Source organism: Gymnoscopelus microlampas (assembly GCF_963454915.1).
Source record: "Gymnoscopelus microlampas genome assembly, chromosome: 13".
Classification (NCBI taxonomy): domain Eukaryota; kingdom Metazoa; phylum Chordata; class Actinopteri; order Myctophiformes; family Myctophidae; genus Gymnoscopelus; species Gymnoscopelus microlampas.
The window spans coordinates 49234807-49253452 of record NC_139950.1 but is presented as its reverse complement, the minus strand read 5'-3'; the positions used below and the strand labels follow the sequence as shown (position 1 = coordinate 49253452).

Genomic DNA, 18646 nt, shown 5'->3' with positions numbered 1-18646 from the left:
AAGTGGTTAATGCATGTTTTGTAATAAATTATCAAAATCTACAAAGTAACTAGTAACTAAAGTTGTCAAATAATTGTAGTGGATTAAAAAGTACAATATGTACTTAAGTACTGTGTACTTGAGTAAATGTACTTGACTTGTACTTGCTACTTTACACCACTGCAAATGTACCTGCACTTACATTTTCTTTATGAATAGAATAATTATTTGTTTGCTAACATTGAGACCGGACGCACAGGTGGTCGTTTCATGCAATCAATTCTCAACGTGTTGTTTCAGCACACCCCCCCCCAACCCCCTCTTGTGTGTTGGCTAGTGAGGCGCGTCCTAGGGAGACCTGACAGAATTTGGAGCCAGTGTGACGTTTGGAGCCAGTGTGACGTGACGTCGTCTGTTAAGGGGTCTAATAGGTGAGATAAAAGGAGACACTTTCATGCACTATGGCCAGAACTAAGAATGACCATAATTAGGTTCCACTTCCACAGGCTTATGAGGTCATTGATTTTAATCAACTGATTCATTCATCCAGCAGAGAACCACAGATCTCACACATGGCTCAGGAACTTCGGTTAAATTTGAAGTCGATGTAATGTTGCCATAATTGTATGCAACAGTTTTATGTATTGATGCATGGTAATTTTATATTGTTTATAACATTGGTTCTCAAAGTGGAGTCCGGGGACCCCCAGGGGTACTTGAGGGGGTTCCAGGGGGTCCCCAGCTAAATGATGGACAGGAACCAAATGGACCCTTATGGGTCTGTAACTCTGAGAGTGTACAAATGGAACCAACGGGTCCATTTGGTTCCATTTGTACACTCTCAGAGTTAAATTGACATAGATTTTACAATATAAATTGCGGTCCAAGTGATAGAAATGCCATTAAATGGGGGTCTGTAGCCCTAATGCATGTCAAACTGGGGGTCCTTGACATTAAAATGGTTGAGAATCACTGCTAGAGCCGTAAAACATCTTCTCTTATGGGGGGTCCCTGGCATATCTTTTGAAATGGGGGTCCGTGGGCTAATAAGTGTCAATTTGGGGGTCCTTGACATGAAAAAGTTTGAGAACCACTGGTTTATAATATATATATTTCATTATCATTTGTATATGATCATGTGATTTGCTTGTACACAGGGCACCATGGAAAAATTAGACGTTGGCCTCTCAATATGTTTTGGTTAAAACTAAAAGCTTTTTGTAAGAAAGTATAACTATATTCTGATAATACTGTAATTATATTGTTTGTTTGTTCAGTGTCACAAGAGCTCTTTAGTCAACAGAAAATACATTCTCAAGTGTTATTGGATGTGATGTGATGGAACGGGAACACTATAAATCTGAAGTTGATGGACTCTTTCCTGATTGGAGGAAATTGGCAACCCATCTGAAAATGTATTTTCTGAGCTGGAGAGATATACTCTATACTGTTGGTTCTCAAAGTGGGGTCCGGGGACCCCCAGGGGTCCTCGAGGGAGTTCCCGGGGGCCCCAGCTAAATGCTAGAACCAAATGGACCCGTATGGGTCTGTAACTCTGAGAGTGTATGCAAATGCAACCAAATGGGCCAGGGTCCATTTGGTTCCATTTGTACACTCTCAGAGTTAAAATAACAGTGATTTTACAATATGAATTGGGGTCCCAGAGATAGAAATGCCATGAAATGGGGGTCCGTGGGCCTAATGCATGTCAAACTGAGGGTCCTTGAAATTATAATGTTTGAGAATCTGCTTGAGAATCTGCTAGAGCCGTAAACATCTTCTCTCATGGGGGTCCCTGAGGCATATCTTTTCAAATGGGGGTCCGCGGGCTAAGTGTCAAATGAAAACGATTGAGAACCACTGCTCTATACTATATAGTGTTTGATCAGTAACAGGGGTATATAGCAATGATTAGGCCTACTATCAGAATGTAGAGATATTTGACACTTAATTCAACAAAAAACACCATTAAATAAAGGTTAAGACAACAACAAAAAACAGTACCACAGAACAATACCACACCTTGTGCACTCATTTTCTGTTTATGAACCCATCTCAATACAAATATCACCACACACTCTTTTGCTCTTACTCTTTTTGTACAACGTTTTATGCACATATTGAAGAAACTCTACATTTTCTATTGTCACAACCAGAACAATGTGTGAAGGCCAAAGCAGGATGTGGTTTCTAGACACAATTATTTCATGGTGACACTGTTGTTCCAGTGTCTTCTGAACGTAATGGAAATCAAGCAACAGCAAGTCATTGTGTTTATATTCATTTCGCCTGTTTATTTGGATTTTTATTGTATTTTTCTTTTCTTATTTTTACCTTCATAAGGAGCTTCTGAAAGCCATAGATTTCACTGAATGAGTTGGGCTTTTATTTTCCTGCAGAAATCCACGTCACACTATTCTGGTTCACAGCAAGACAGAAACACTAATCTCCCACTTTAGAAATTGGCTACTTTTATTAAATGAAACCCAAGAAACGGCAATAATCACGTCACATTATTTCCACGTATTTTAGTTTGCTGTGCTTAAACAGACAATCAATCAATCAATTTATCCTGCAAATGAATATTTGCAGACGTTAGATCGACACAAAGGATTTAATATTATTTCATGCATCACAAAATGCTAAATGCATTGTTTCTCCCACCGTGCACATTTCAGTGAAACGTATGTTACTCCTTCAAGCTATATTGCACGATACTGTAATGTTTTCTTGTTTGTAATAATATTCTTTTCTAGTTTTGCAAATGAGATTGTTGATTACTTGCACCAGAAAAGAATATCTTATAGCATCTGGTTCAGAATTATCAAATGGAATGGTAAACATGTCTGTAACACAAGTTAACTTTAGCATCGACAGCTACAACTAAAGCAAAAATATAACAGCAGCAATTGAACAGCATGTCTCAGGGACTTTTCATCAAAAGCCTCTGATAACCAAAATACAACCGTTTTGCACTTCAATAAATCACATATACATCCATTTCACTTATATATAACGAACAATAACGTGCCTCTGACTGTTTATCTGACGCTGCGGTTGGCCACAGTAAATGTGCTACATTCAGTAATTTTTAGGCTCTCAAATGATTTCCACTCAAAAAGTTCAGTGTGTCACAACGTCACCAATCGTCCATAAAGTCCTCTAGTTCACTCATAGTTATAATATCGCGAGGGACGGCGGTATTGTTTGTGCGTGGCTGGCTGCGCGTGGCCTGCTCCGTGTTGTGTGTGTTGTAAGCTGTGGTACGCGGCGTCTTGCCCGGTTCACAGGCGGTGTCCATGTAGCGGGTCTGCTCCGGGCTGCAGTTAATCTCGTGCGAGTCCCGTCCCCGTTCGTTCTCCCGGTATCCATCAGTCTGGCTCTGTCTGGCGGGGGGCGAGTCCTCTGGAAGGGTGGAGGTTGCAGACATTCCCGAGGAAGACCTATGGGTCGGCAGCGAGGACTGGTGGTGTTGGGGATGACCCGGGTAACCCCCGGTGGGAGCAGCTTGGGGCCGGGGCGGTTGCTGCGGCTGGGCCTGCTGCTGCTTCCGTCGGGGCTGGGGCGAGCCGCCTTGGGCCGTCTGGCGCACGTTCAGCTGGACGTACTTCCCCGTCTCCGGGTCGAAGAAGGTCTTGGCCTTCACTTGCACGGGCATGTCCACCACGTAGTACTGACCGGACCCGGGGTCCTGCAGGACCTTACGTTGGGTCACAGGGTGGTTCTGGGAGTAGCCAGGCTCTACTTGGTACTGTGTCACCGGGGCGGGGCCGCGGCCGGCGTGGTGGAGAGTGGGAGAACGGGGGACACTTTGTGGAGCAGCAGCTAGAGAGACAGGGGGCGAGTGATGGGGAGAGGCCATGGGAAGGGAGATGGGAGGCGAGTGGTGAGGGGAGGCGTGGAAAGTACGCGAGGAGGGCCGGGAGGGAGGTGCAGAAGGGTCTTGTGTTGGGGCGTGAGTGAGGGAGATGGGAGCAGAGAAATGAGGAGAGGACAGGATAGGGAAGTCATCGGAGGAGGAGTGAGTGGTGGCTGAAGGAACGCCAGAGTCGGCATGGAGGGGTTTCTCCTCTGGAGCAGGGGACTCAACGGCGGTCTTACTCAACTCCTTCTTTATCCTCCGCTGCGTCAGCCTCTTTGCCCTGCGTAAGGCTTTGTCGGTCTTAGCGGGCACACTCGGGGGCTTCCCCAGAGAGCGGGACACATCGCTGCTGAAACTACAGGCCGACTCCGGTCTGTCGTAGTCATAAATCCCCCTTAGCTCTGCCAGGTCGGCCGCACTGGTGGCGAAACTCTCCACGTCTTCTGACATGTTGCTGACCATGGAGCGAGAGTCCTCTTCATCCAGAGCGATGCTCCTCCTGGAGTAAGGACGGTGTTCTAGGAGAGGCGCCGAGTGATCTTGTCCCGAAGAAGTTTCTCTGGCGAGGGAGAACCTGCTCGACCCGGCGAAACCGTCGTGCTGGACGGGAGTTCCGGCGCCGCGTCTGGCTTTGTCCTGCTCGTCCTCCGCCGCCTGCGAGCCCCCCCGCCAGCCGTCCAGAGGAGAGCCCACCCTGAAGTCTTCGCCGAGGGTCTTGTGGAAGCGCGGTTTGACCGACCTGGAGAAGGAGCCGCCTCTGACGGTGTTATCCTTCACCTTGAACATGGTGGGCTTGCCTCCGAAGGCAGGAGAGGAGGTGTTGGAGCGCGAGGCGGACGGGGCAGGAGATGGAGTGGCGTGAGGCCTGCTGTAGGACCCCGCGTCCTCAGCGGGCTCGACCCCGGGCGGCTCCCCTCGTCTCCTGGAGGGTACGGGTGAGCGTGGAGGAGGTCTGCTGTCTCCCTCCGCTGTGTTGATATCGTAGTACTGGAGGAGGGGGTCCATCCTCTGAGCCGCGTGTCGTTTCTCTCTCCTGTCCTCCCGTTGACCCGCTCTCCTCTCCTTCTCCCGCATGGCTTGGCGCTCCTTCTCTTCAATCTCTTTGGCTCCCTGTTCCTCTCGCTCTTTCGCGTTGTTCTCCTCCTCTTCGATTTGAGCGGCTCTCCTCCTCTCTTCCTGTATCTGCGTCACCATCCTCTCCTCCTTCCTCTGTCTCTCCTTTCTCTCGTCTTCCAGTTGAGAAGCTCTCCTTTTCTTCTCCTCCTCTTCTTCTCGTTGAGCAGCTCTCCTCCTCTCTCCCTCCTCTCTCCGAGCAGCCATCCTCTGCCTTTCCTTGTTTTCCTCTTCTAGTTGAGAAGCTGCAATCATCTCCTCCTTCTTCTCTCTCTCTTTTCTCTCATCCTCCATCTGTTTGATCCTCCTCTCTTCTGCCAGCTGAGCAGCTCTCCTCTCCTCCTTCCTCTCTCTCTCTTTTCTCTCCTCTTCCAGTTGAGAAGCTCTCCTTTTCTTCTCCTCCTCTTCTTCTCGTTGAGCAGCTCTCCTCCTCTCTCCCTCCTCTCTCCGAGCAGCCATCCTCTGTCTCTCTTTTCTCTCCTCTTCTATCTGAGCTGCTCTCCTCTCCTCTTCCTCTCTTTGCTTGGCTCTCTGTTGCTCCTCCATCTCCTTAGCTCTCTTCTCCTCCTCCGCTCTCCTCTCGGTCTCTCTCTGTCTCTCTCTCCTCTCCTCTTCTAGCCTAGCGGCCACGGCCTCCCTCTCCTTTGCTCTCCTCTCTTCCTCTCTCTGAGCCACTCTCTTCTCCTCCTCAATCTGTTGTCTCCTCATCTCCTCCACGGCCTGTTTGGCTCTCCTCTCCTCCGCTTCTCTCCTCTCCAACTCCCTCTGTTTGTCTCTCCTCTCCTGCTCTCTCTTAGCAGCCATGGCCTCTCTCTCCTTTGCTCTCCTCTCCTCTTCTGCTTTCTTCTCCATCTCTCTCTGTTTTGCTTTTTTCTCCTCTTCTGCTTTTTTCTCCATTTCTCTCTGTTTTGCTTTTTTGTCCTCTTCTGCTTTTTTCTCCATTTCTCTCTGTTTTGCTTTTTTCTCCTCTTCTGCTTTCCTCTCCATCTCTCTCTGTTTTGCTTTTTTGTCCTCTTCTGCTTTCCTCTCCATCTCTCTCTGTTTTGCTTTTTTCTCCTCTTCTGCTTTTTTCTCCATTTCTCTCTGTTTTGCTTTTTTCTCCTCTTCTGCTCTTCTCTCCATCTCTCTCTGTTTTGCTTTTTTCTCCTCTTCTGCTTTCCTCTCCATCTCTCTCTGTTTTGCTTTTTTCTCCTCTTCTGCTCTTCTCTCCATTTCTCTCTGTTTTGCTTTTTTCTCCTCTTCTGCTCTTCTCTCCATTTCTCTCTGTTTTGCTTTTTTCTCCTCTTCTGCTTTTTTCTCCATTTCTCTCTGTTTTGCTTTTTTCTCTTCTTCTGCTTTTTTCTCCATTTCTCTTTGTTTTGCTTTTTTCTCCTCTTCTGCTTTTTTCTCCATTTCTCTCTTTTTAGCTTTTCTCTCCTCCTCCGCCTTCCTCTCCATCTCTCTCTGTTTTGCTTTTCTCTCCTCCTCTGCTCTCCTCTCCATCTCTCTCTGTTTAGCTCTCCTTTCCTCTTCAAACCTAACAGCGATGGCCTGTCTCTCCTTCGCTCTCCTCTCCTCTTCCCTCTGAGCAGCTTTCTTCGCCTCCTCAATCTCCGCGGCTTTCCTCTCCTCCAGCATCCGTTTCATCCTCAGTTCCTCCTCTCTGATCTGCTTTGCTCTTCTCTCCTCCTCCTCTCTGATCTGCTTTGCTCTTCTCTCCTCCGCCGCTTTCCTTTCGGCCTCTCTCCGTTTCGCCTTGACCTCCTCCTCCGCGCGCTGAGCCGCCAGTCTTTCTTGTCTCAGTTTTTCTCTCCTTTCCTCCTCCACCTTGGCAGCTTGTTCCTCCTCTTTCTGTTTCACTCTGGTCTCCTCCTCTCTTTGAGCTCCGCCACTCGACCCGAAGGTGTGTGTTTGCCCTTGAATGGCACGTGGATGAGGAGCCGAGGTGAATGCTGGCGCTGGCTTGCTGCTGTGGTTGAGATCTTGTTTGTGTGTTTCTCTCTCAGCATCTGCACTTCCCTCACTTGGCTTAACATCTGGCTGCTTGTTCTCTTTGTCCCCCAGCCTGAACATACCTGTCCTTTTGTGCTCTTGCTCCACGATAGAAAACACTACAGCTTTGGGCTCCTTTTGGCTCACTTTGGCACTGACCTCTGGCTCTTTGGGCAACGTCTTTTCTTTCGCCGAGAGGCCCTGTGTGTCGCTAGTGGTGAACACTGGGCGTCTACTAGGACGACTCTGAATGAGTGGGAAAAATCCTTCTTTTTTGGCGGGATGGAAGTCCTGTAATGTGTCTGGACTACCCTCTGCAGCGATCACTTTTAATCTGGCATAGTCTGCAATGGCTGATATCTCCGGTGTAGTGGAGGCTTTCTCTTTAGGTTTCTGTTTGTAATTGACATTTTCCTGCGTTGTATTATTTGCAGGCTGTCTTTCTGTCGCCGATGAATGGGGCTGACTCTCTGTGTCATGTTTCCTGGCATGAACGTCTTCATCTGTCTTCATCCTTGCACTGAACTTGCTTTGTCTCTGTGTAGGACCATCGCTCTGCTTTGAAGCCTGCTCATCTTTCACTTCTCTGTGCATTCTTTTGCTATGTACAGTTATGTCATTCTCTGCAGTAGACTCTGCCATCCTATTTCCACTCACTGCATTTGACATATTTCCAACATTCAAACTGAGATTAACTTCTCTGTGGTTTGTCTCTGTTGCCCCTTGCAACTGAAAATAATCCTCATCCATCCTGTTGCTATGTGCTGTGGCTTCAACTGTCGTAGGTTTTTCAGGCGTTCCACTTTTGACTTGCTTATTCTCTCTGGTTGTAATGCCAGCGTTGTGTTCATCGCCCAATCTCAATGAATGAGTCCCCTGTCTCTCACTGGGTGACGTATGCCGAGGTTCCAAACTGTCTTTAATTGGTTTTAACTCATTGCTTCCTGGTGTGACGATTTTAGCTCGGTCCTCATCTTTTGATGTGTTTGTTTTTGTACCAGGGCTTGGCACTGCAGCTGGTTTATTTTCATTTACTGCACCCGCGCTGCTAGATGGAATTTTAATGGCAGGATGATTTTCTGTCATTTCCTGTTTCTCAATTACCCCTGGCACAACTCGGATGGCAATACCGTCTATGTGCAGTTTTTCTTCACCGTGGCTGTGCTCTCCACTATGTAGGACCTGCTTCCCCATCGATATATGTACGTTTTCTTTCCCTGTCATACTGTTGTTTTCATCATAAAGGTTCTCCTCAGATGGTGCAGAGTCTTGTCTTTTTTCCACCGGCAGGGATGTGCCATTTGTGTAATCTTTAGCCTTTCTTGTTATTATCCCCTGTTTAAAGAGGAGGGGTTGAGTTTCAGACGAGATCTTACTTTTAGCAGCTTCATGAGCATCTTTATCCACCTGACCATCACTCACAGAGGGTTTTCTCTCTCTTACAGTTACCCTTATGCCCATGATCTGCAAGTCGTCATCAGCTGTTGCGGTCTCGCTCTGGCCTATGACCAATTTTAGCGAAGGGGCTGAATCTTCAGGAATTGCTTCACTTTCACCCTCCGCTGTGTTCGTAGTTTGAGTTTCAAGTATGCAGCCTTCCCGCATTACTGCTTCAGCTTGTGATGAGTCCACTTTATTCACCTTAGACGGCTCTTTGTTTGTTACTTTGTCATGTCCTTTAGGGGTTTCCAGTGGCGGTGGCTTCTGGCACACATGACCACCCTGACCGCTTACTAAATGCTTTGTGGGGTTTTTGGAAAGGCCCTTTTCTTTAATCGCTGAAATTTCCTTTTCTGCGTGAGCTTTTATTTTGGATGTCAGTATCTCCTGCCTGGCTTGTGCCCTCTCTTTATAAGACAGCGCTCTGTAAGGTGTAGAATGTGGATCTTTACTGGGCTTTCTTTCGTGAGGAAGAGATTTAGCAGAATTTGACAGTGAAATGTTATGATCAAGAGGCTCACGTTTTTCTGAATTGTCATTCATTGCCTGGTCATCCTTTGCTTTAAATGTATCATTGTTGTTTGTTGTGTTCCCATCATTATTTGAGCTGGATAATTTAAATTCTTTAGATGACTCGCTATAAACATATTGGTTTTCTCTAACCTCTTCATCATATTCAGTAGAACTCAGGCTTTGCTCCTGTCCTATTTCATCTATGGGGATTCGTTCAGGGTTGGTTTCATCCTTTGATTCCTTATTGTTCATTGCCTCTACGACCTTATCATCAACTAATGGTGGTTTTTGACTGTCATCTGTATTCACCCAACCATATTTCTCCCTGACATGCTCATAGTCATCTCCGCCTCGGTCTGCTGAAACTGGATCAGAACTATTGACCGTTAAGTCTTCATTTTGTTGATATTTTAGATTTTCTGCAGTTTCAAACTTTTCAGGAGTGCTTTTATTTGCCACGTTTCCCTCTTCAATGTGATCTTTCTGCTCTCCTCTCATCTTCTCCTTTATTTTGGCCAACTCTGCTCTGGCTTTGGCTAACTCTGTTTTAGCATGCTGCACTTTAGTAGGCTCAAGCTTGACCTGCTCTGTGTCTGCTTGTTTTGCTTTGGATTTAGCGGACTCTGATTTCATTTTCTCTATTTTAGAATCCTCTGCTCTAGCCAGCTGCACTTTGGCTTGTTGTGTTTGAGTTTGTTCTGTATTAGTATTGAGCTGTCCTGCCTCAATTAACTCACCCCCGGTTTTGTCTTCTTTAGCTTGCTCCATATGTTCTGTTTTGATCTTTCCACACAATTCTTCCTTTATCTGTTCCACTTTGGCCTGTTCTACAGTAACCTTACTTATTTCGGCCTGTTCTGCCTCACTTTGCTCTATTTCCTTTACTTCATATCTGTTTTCTGCTACTATCGACTCCCTATCAGCCTGTCTGTCTTCAGCTTGTTTTACTCCAGACTGCTGTGTCTGCTGAGCCTTTGCCAGGTCACTGTTCAGCTGTTGAATGAGCTGTTGAATCTCTCTGTTGTCTGATTTAGACTGCTCTTGCTTGTTCTCCGTCTCATCTGGTGCTGCTTTTACCAGTTTGTCTTCAACGTGCCCAGTCTGTCCCTCGCTGGCCCCCTCTTCTGCCTGCTTTTCTACAACATGTTCTAAATTATAGTCCCATGCTTTGACCTGAACCCCCATGGCCCGCTCTGCTGTCATATCTTCAGCCTTGTGTCGTTCTCCGCCAGGCTGTCCTTCTATAATTAGCTCTGCTCCAGACGACCCTGGGCTGGGCCGTCCCACCTGAACCCCTGCTCTGCCCTCTGCCTGCAGGGTTCTAGGGGGCTCAGTTTCAGTATGATCCGCTTTAATCTGGTTTGTCATTGCGAGGACATTTTCGTTGCACTGTCTACCTTCAGCACTAGCAGGTAACGGTCTCTGTTTGTCATGCTCGTCGCGCTGTGGTTTAAAGTCATTTTGTTGTAATCTCAGAGCTTCATTCTCCTCAAGCTTTGGCACATATCGTGTTTTCTGTGCAGTCTCCTGCATCACCGTGTTTTTCGTGTCTTCGGAGTAAAACATCTGTTGTTTTCTGTACTCCTGCTCCATCTTTCCATATGGATAATAATTCTGGATCGGATAATTGTCTTTGGTTTCATGTCCCTCGTTTTGCTGTGCACGGTGATGTTCATATTTGGCCTTTGAATAGGGTTCAGACTGGTCTTTGAGTACAGACTCATTACCAAGAGGAGCATATTGCTGCAGCTGGTTTGAAATGTTATGACCCGCCAACGGCTGATAAGGAGCATGGAACGGAGCCTGATACGAGGTTCCATCGTTCCAGCTCTGCTCCTGCGCACTCTGGGAGGACTGAGCTTGTTTGTCCTTTTCTGACAAATACGCAGCTATCTCTCCCTTCCATGCAGGCCGTGGTTTGTCTTCAACACCCTGCAGGCTCTCTGCCGCTTGGCTGCTTGTTGTGCTGACATAGGCCTGTTGTCTGCAGCTGTCCTGGTAGGATACAGCATTGTAACCATATCTGTTTTCTGTCACTTGCTCATATCCATCTACATTAGTGAATATTGATTTACTAGCGTTTTTCTCAGTACTTGTTTTGGCTATTACATATCCTCTGTTTTGACTGTTAGAATCAATATTGGATCTGGCTGTGTCTGTAGTAGAATAGAATGGCTTAGGGCTTATATTATGTTTAGTGAGGGGTGAAGTAGCTATGGGCAGTGTGTTATAAACGCTGAGTTTTTCAGAGCTAGCCTGCCCATATACATGGCCTGCCTGGGGCTCTCTCTTATCAGTCTGGCCCATCTTAAAGCCAGTAAATGGCGATAAGTCTTCTTGGCGATTCAGTCCATTAATAAGCTGGTTGCTATTGTAGTTTCCCTGTGGGAATCCACTGAATCCACCATGGGGAACCATCTCACCTTGCATCTGAGCAGTCAGGTATTCACGTGCATTGTACTCTGTGTCTAGGCCTGTCATGGGTGGGGAGGTGTACGCTGCAGGTGGCGGGACGCGGCTGCATTGCTCTTGTAAAGCTTGATGCAACGCAGCATCCGTCATGCCGGGTTCCTCCTGTACAAGCACCTGGGGGATTTGGATAAAAGGATCGGGGAAATCAGGCATATCTATTATCGTGTCTCTGGGCTCGATATGTTGTTTGCTTTTGTCGGTCATCTCCGGGCCTTTGAATTTGGGCGGGCTGTAGGTGCTCTTCACTCTTTTCCGGTTGTCTTTGAGGTTGAAGAGGAGGCTCGTGGCTCTGGACTTGTAACTGGACCTGATGTCAGGAGTGGCTCCCCTGCTCTCGGCCCGCACAGGGGGGTGTTCCACGCTGTGAGGCGACATGGCATCCAGTGTCTCCGTGTCCTGATACGCCGGTATCACCGGTGTCAGCAGCTGGCTGATATTGAAGGGCGTCGTGCTGCTGGCCGCGCTACCGGCCACGTTTCGCTCAACCGTGCTAAAGGGGATTAAAGTGTCGTAACTGTTAAGTATTCCCTGCTGCCTAGCGGTCGTCTCCGCCGTGACGCTTTGCGCCGACGTCATCATTGAGATCTTCTGCTGCAGCTTGCTCACGGAGCTGAGAGTGTCTCTGACGCGGCGGGACAAGTCTCCGGTCGGCGAGACCGTCGACGGGCGTCTGTCTGACGCGAGTCTGTTCGTCGACTGGCTGCCCTGTATCTGCTTCCAGGGAGGATACTGGCCCGTCAGCTCAGACTCGCTGCGCTTCTCCAGGGCGGTGGCTTTCTGCATCACAGAGGAGGTGGAGGTGGAGCGAGGAGGAGGTGGAGGAGCCACGGGCTTCCTCTGAGGCCTGGCCCCTCTCTCTGTGTACATGCCGGGGCCCGGCGGCTGGGGCCCCAGGGAGAGCTCCTTGTACATAGGTGTCTCGTACCATCTGGGGAACTCGGAGCGGGGCATGAATCCTGTGACCTCTCCGTGCTGAAAGGGAAACCTGTTGTGATCCCTCCACAGCCTGAAGGGGCTAAACTCACTGTGTATGAAGAACTTGGAGTTGGTGTTGAACGCGCTGTGTGTGCTGTGGGACGTCCTCATGAAGGAGGAGGTCGCGTCCATGTGCGCCACTGCCGTAGCCATCTCAGAGGAGTAGAAGTTGTTATCTCTGGAAGAAAAATGGCCGGGTGGCGAGAAAGGGCCACTGCTGTTGAAGTTCTGGTGGCAGGCGTCCGAGAACTCAGACAGCTCCCTCTGGATGCTCATGAGAGCCGATTTGTCCCAGCTTGCCTCGTTAGTATTCCACTCCCTGAGGTTAGCGTCTCTGTACCCTTCGTTGCTGAACGCCTTGATGAGAGACGAGACCCTGGAGCGGCTCCTGCGATTCTGCGAGCCCCCCAGCTCCATGGGTCCGTTGAGGAGGGACAGCTGTTCGTCCCCCTGAGAGTCCTCCTGCTGAGACATATCCACAAAGGAGCGCTGGAATGTGGCAGAAACCCCCCTCTCTGTCCTCGCCTCGCCGTAACCCTCCCCCTGGGTCTGTGCCCCGTACGGTCCTCCCTGCATCCGGTCCTCGCCGTACTGCTGCACCCGGAGGCTGAATTGCTCGTGGGCGGCTCTCTTAAGGGCCTCTGTGTCCCCCCAGCCACCATGAGTGTTCTGCTGGCTGAACGCCAGCTGTTTCTCCCTCTGGACAGACGGGGACGAGGTGCCGCCGAGGTCAGAGTCATTATAAACGGCCTCGTCTCCGATGCAGAGGCTCCTGAAGGCCCGGTCGGTCAGGCTGCTGACCTCGCGGTCGGTCTCGTCCAGGAACGAGCCGCCGCTGGAGGTGTCGCTGTGCGCTCCGTCGCTGTGCTTGCGGTGCTTCCGGTGCCCGGAGTGGCGCTTCTCCACCGACGTCATGATGATGCCGGCTCACGCAGACAGAGCTCTGCCTTCCCGCTCGGTCATTCATGCAAACCGTTCACAGCCCGAACACAGCTTTGAACCACCGGTGTTCACAGGGGCCGGCGTCTGGGCCCCTCAGGGTGGGTGGCAGCAGCGGGTGGCTCCTCAGACAGTTCAGTTGTTCTGTGTCCAAATAAGTCCTGGGATTCCTTGCTTTCCTGTAGAAGAGACCAGAGAATTAGTCCAGACATCAAGACACTTTGTATGTTAAGACATGTACACACAAATGTACAGTATGCACACATACATGTACACATTTTACTGTATGTCAATTGATATTTACACACACACGCACACACGCACACTCGCACACACGCACACACACATACATACACACACATACACATACACACAAACACATCATATTACACACAATACTACACGCACACACAAGATCAAAGAACAGAGTGATGAATTGATGCAAAGAGATTTGGTGTAGAGGGGAAAATGTTGTTGAGTTGAATTGAATTGAATCGAGTTATATAAAGCCCTTTTACAACCTAATCTCTGGGTCTTGTCCAAATGGACACACGATAGGCCGGCCGCTTCTGTTTTTAACTTTAGTGATGAGTGCCTGCCTGGCCTTTATAGGAATCTACTTTCTGTGAATTAAGCAAGCCAGCCTCGCTGCGTATGTGTGGCTGAAAACAGCCCTGTAAATCCTCCCCGTCAATTACACTGACCTTCGGAGACATGTGGTGAACTGAGCCCTCCTGTTGCCAGGCGGACAGCAGACAGGCCTCAATCTCACGTGAGTTATTTTTAGGAGAGGAAGACAGTTCCCATGCAAACTAACTCTGATGCTCACACAGACACACATAACATAACATAACACCCCTCCCCCTTCAGTGATTAATTATTGTCTCAAACTGGTGGATCATCATTAGTTAAAGGTTGGTGTTAAAGTGATTTCCTTTTGTTTAAATAAGTGTTAAATAGCTCTATGGTATTATTCCCATAGTAATCATTGCTATAGAGTCACAGGCAGTGGTGGAAAAAGTACTCAAATGTTTTTACTTACTTAAAGTACCAAAATAAAAGTACTAAAAATTGTAGTACTTGTAGATCTGCTATTTTCAAACATTTAATGTTTGAAAATAGCAGATCTACAATCCCACAACGCGTCGCGATGCGACGCGTTGTGAGCTTGTAGATATTTTCAAATAACCCTAGGTATAAAATAGGGCTAAAGTGGTTAAAGTTATCTCCTGGTTCTGTGTGGAAAAAGTGAAAAATAAATAAATAATTAAACATTTTTCTTTTCTTTTTTTAGTTGGAACTGAAAAAACGGGAAAATCAGTTTGGTCTGTTTTCAGACCAATTTACAGAAAACCCCAGATATGCTGTGAAAGCTTGAGTTTTCAAACTGGGGTATTTTTGGGGATAGAAGAGAGGTAGGGGAGACCAAAAACACACAAAAAAGAAGGAAAGTTAAAATTCATGGTGTAGTCCCTTTAATGTATGTTTTATATTGTAATAATAATAACTAAAGTTTTCAAATAATTGTAGTGGAGTAAAAGTACAATATTTGCCTCTGAGATGTAGTGGAGTAGAAGTAAAAGTATAGACAATTGGAAATACTCCAGTAAAGTAAAAGCACCTCAAAACTGTACTTAGGTACAGTACTTGAGTCAATGTATAGTTACTTTTACACCACTGGTCACAGACAGGGGTCTCTACCAGTCTCTCCAGCTGTTCGGTAAACAGAAAATACATGTTCAGGTCGGGATACCGTTTTCATCCAATCAGGAGAGAGGACTCATACTGTACATGATGATACAGGATAAACACGTGGAATTGGAAGTGACATTTTTTCAAAAATAGTACTCACAGACTGCCAGCATGTTTACAGCTTAAACATAGAAAAAATGATATTTTTTTGTCCGTTTATTTTTTAACATTGAAGTGAATGGAGCAGCAACTTTTTGGAAAATGTTATCTCCTGGTTCCTAATGACGAACGGAAAAACGGAAAACCCCCAAAAATAAAGAATAATTTTAGATGTTTTTTTTTTTTTTTGCAATAGCTAAATTCTCAAAAACATTTATAAACGTTTTTTTTTAAAGGAGCAGACAAAATAAATTGGAACTGGACCACAAGCTGATCAATTGTCTTTGTGGGATTCTCTCTCCTAATTGGATGAAATTGGCATCCCAACCTGAACATGTATTTTCTGTTTACTAAAGAGCTGCATGGAGGGAGAGCCCTGTTACTGAGCAACCTATAGAGCGCCGAAGTCTGACGCAGCAGGGGCGCAGCCATGGGTAGGCCTGGGTGGGCCGTGGCCCACCCACATAGAAAGCTGGACCACCCAATCGATTTTAACAAAAAAAACGCCCAAAATCCGCCCAATATCCGCCCTAAAACAAAAACAAAATTCAGTTTTAGTTTTTTAAATATAGTTTTAGTCATAGTCTTTTGAATAGATCTACGCGTCGCACTGCGACACGTTGAGAGCTTGTAGACCGGCTATTTTCAGAGCGCAGGAACCAAGCGCGACCAAACATAAAATGACATCCCTGACATTTTAGTCTAGTTTTTATTTGTTGATGAAATTGTCAATATATTTAGTCTTAGTTTTAGTCATCATAGCTTAGTTTTTATTTCGTTTTTTTGTCAGTGAAAAACATTTTCGTCATAGTTTTAGTTGACAAAATCAACACTGGTGCAATCTCATGCAAGAAGTCCAGATTCAATATGAGTCATATTAACAGTGACAGTTTGATTGCAAGATAAGGTTACTGTGATGGCTGCTGTTATGTGATGTTTTGGAAAGTAATAGTTGCAGCCAAAAAAAAAGGTTTTAATAATGAATAGAGATAATCTGTGTCTTGTATCTACTGACACACCTGTCGTTGCACATAGTATATAATATATATTTGCCGCTCAGTACCTTTACTTCTGCTCCACTACATCTCAGAGGCATATATTGCACTTTTACTCCACTACAATTATTTGACAACTTTAGTTACTAGTTACTTTGCAGAGATAAATCATTACATCGTAAAACATACATTAACCACTTCAGCCTTATTTCATACATAGGCTATTTGAAAATAGCAGTTCTACAAGCTCACAACGCGTCGCATTGCAAGCTTGTAGATCAGCTATTTTCAAACATTTTACTGTACTTTAAGTATATTTTGATGCCAATACTTTTGTACTTTCACTCAAGTAACATTTTGAACACAGGCCTTTTACTTGTAACAGAGTATTTATATATTGTGGTATAATTGCTACTTTACTATGTGTCTTCCACCTCTGTCGCTAACATAGGTGTCGTTTCAAATGAAAGTTTGCACTCTGATAGCTAATATAACATACAGTAAGTGAACGTAACGGTGCTACAGTGCTAGTTAAATTTACTGCAGCTGCCAGGCAGCCTTCTCTCCATGCCCAGAATATCTAGTGGTCCATTAATACCTACTGACCTGAGAGCCGTCCAGGTCCTAGACACATCTACACGTCTACACAACTACACAACTACACAACTACACACCACACTGGCTAGCTCAACAATAGAGCAATATTTTATAATTAATATATCATTTAAAAAATGTAACCCTATATATCGAGTCTTTGATTATCAACCATTTAAACGTCCCTATTCCAGTCATATTAGGAACTATTTTGGCAACGAGATTTGGTGTAAATGGGGAAAAGGAGGGGGGCAAGGATACAGCCCTACTGAACTGAACCCACCGACCAATGAAGTACTGTATAGTTTAAGTACTGTCTATAGGGTTTAAGTGCCATGAAAAGCCATGGTATTAAAACCTTAATTAAAACCTTACCATCAGTATTCACATGTCTCTGCCTGATGCAGAATGCATACTGTCTCCCAATGAGAAATATTGTCCAACAAGACAGCAGCAGTGCAGCTCATGTACAATCTACCTCCAAAACATTGAAGTCTGCATGCTGTCGTCACATGCATGGACATATACAATCATTGTCCATAGTCTGTTCCAATAATGAGATGTCATACTGTTCATCCGTGCATGTGGCAGGTTTATTTTTGTCCAATGAAGGACTTCCAACTTCAAAACCTGACACCAAGGAGACTTGGTTTCAAGAGGCCTTAAGCCTAAGGTCAGAGTAGAGGTTTGTGGCACAACTTCCCCTACTTCCAAAGTGCATGGAGAAGGGTGGGGGGGGAAAGGTCTAAAATGGTCAAAATAGCAGCTACACTTGTAGTAAGGTGCCTTACTGTAGGTCCAAAGGTACTGTTGTAGTGCAGACAACAGCGGCTATAAACCATTAGTTCTAACAGCAGGAGGGATATGTTCAAATCTTCATGATGTAGAACAAATATTTACTCGTCACTAATAACTCGTACTTAATGGCTAATGAAACAAATACCTGTGTGCAATATCTGTACAAAGTTACTTATTAATATGACATTAAGATCATGCTAAAGCAAACAGGATTGCTCCATATAAAGCACAGAAAGGCAGATGTAAAAATGCATGCCCACTGGTTTAGCCTATAACGTTCTATAGAGTGTACATTGATCTTGCTTAGAGTTGGCCTTACCTTTCAGTCTTATAGTCCATATTATGAAGTGTTTTTTTTTTGTAAATCCTCACAGGGCTTCATCCCCCCATCCCCCACCAACCACCCTGCCCCCCCCCTACAGTGCCAAATCAGCTTGGAACACAAACACTGTAGAGAAGAAGTCTTTCTGCCCGGCCCGGTAACCGGTTCTGCCTCCTCCTGCTGTCGCTGAGAAAAGAATCAGACGTAAAAAGCCGGTATGTCCATCCACGCTCGGGCCTCTGAGGTCACGGCCGGAGGGACCACGGGGCCGGAGACCGGCGGACAGGAATAGAGGAGTTTGTCCCAGAGAAAGTATCCTCCACTGGGGCCACAGCGTGAAGGCTGGGAGCCTGCATGCATGCGGGGTCTGACAGGATCCTTCACGGTGTCGAATATCAGGCAGATGAAACAAACAGCCTCTCTCTCTCTACACTATTTATAAATCTGGACAGCTAACTGGTTGACCATTAGCAGCTAAAGCTACAGGAACATGTCAGCAACTGTGAAGATGTTTGAGTCTATTCTGAAGAAGTTGAGGTGGTTTCCTTCCTCTCTGAGAGGGAAAGATGTATTTTTCTCAGGGCCGGGTTTAGGTTTAGTGGGTGTGGGGGGGTTTTAGAGGGTGTGGGGGGATTTTAGAATATGAGGCAGGACTGTCGAGGAGACAGAAATAGCCCATTGCCTCACGCTGTGAACGGTCACCTCCTCATTTAACAGATTACTGACAAAGTAATACAGAGTGTTAACAAGTGGCTCTTAAGTCATGATTAAGGTCCATCTGGACTCATCTTAAGATGAAGCTTAAGATGGACAGCGTTTAGA

General features: G+C 46.3%; 1 protein-coding gene across 1 annotated transcript; it reads right to left on the bottom strand.

The window, feature by feature from the left end:
- Positions 1-2320: 2320 nt before the first annotated feature.
- cUnh10orf71 (chromosome Un C10orf71 homolog) lies at positions 2321-17936 on the bottom strand. The gene is made up of 2 exons (XM_084076958.1): positions 17822-17936; positions 2321-13443 (listed from the first exon to the last, which is right to left on the bottom strand). Exon 2 carries the CDS (start codon positions 13238-13240, stop codon positions 3119-3121), a length of 10122 nt encoding a protein of 3373 aa, XP_083933084.1. The 5' UTR covers positions 13241-13443; positions 17822-17936; the 3' UTR covers positions 2321-3118.
- Between the last annotated feature and the right edge of the window lie 710 nt (positions 17937-18646).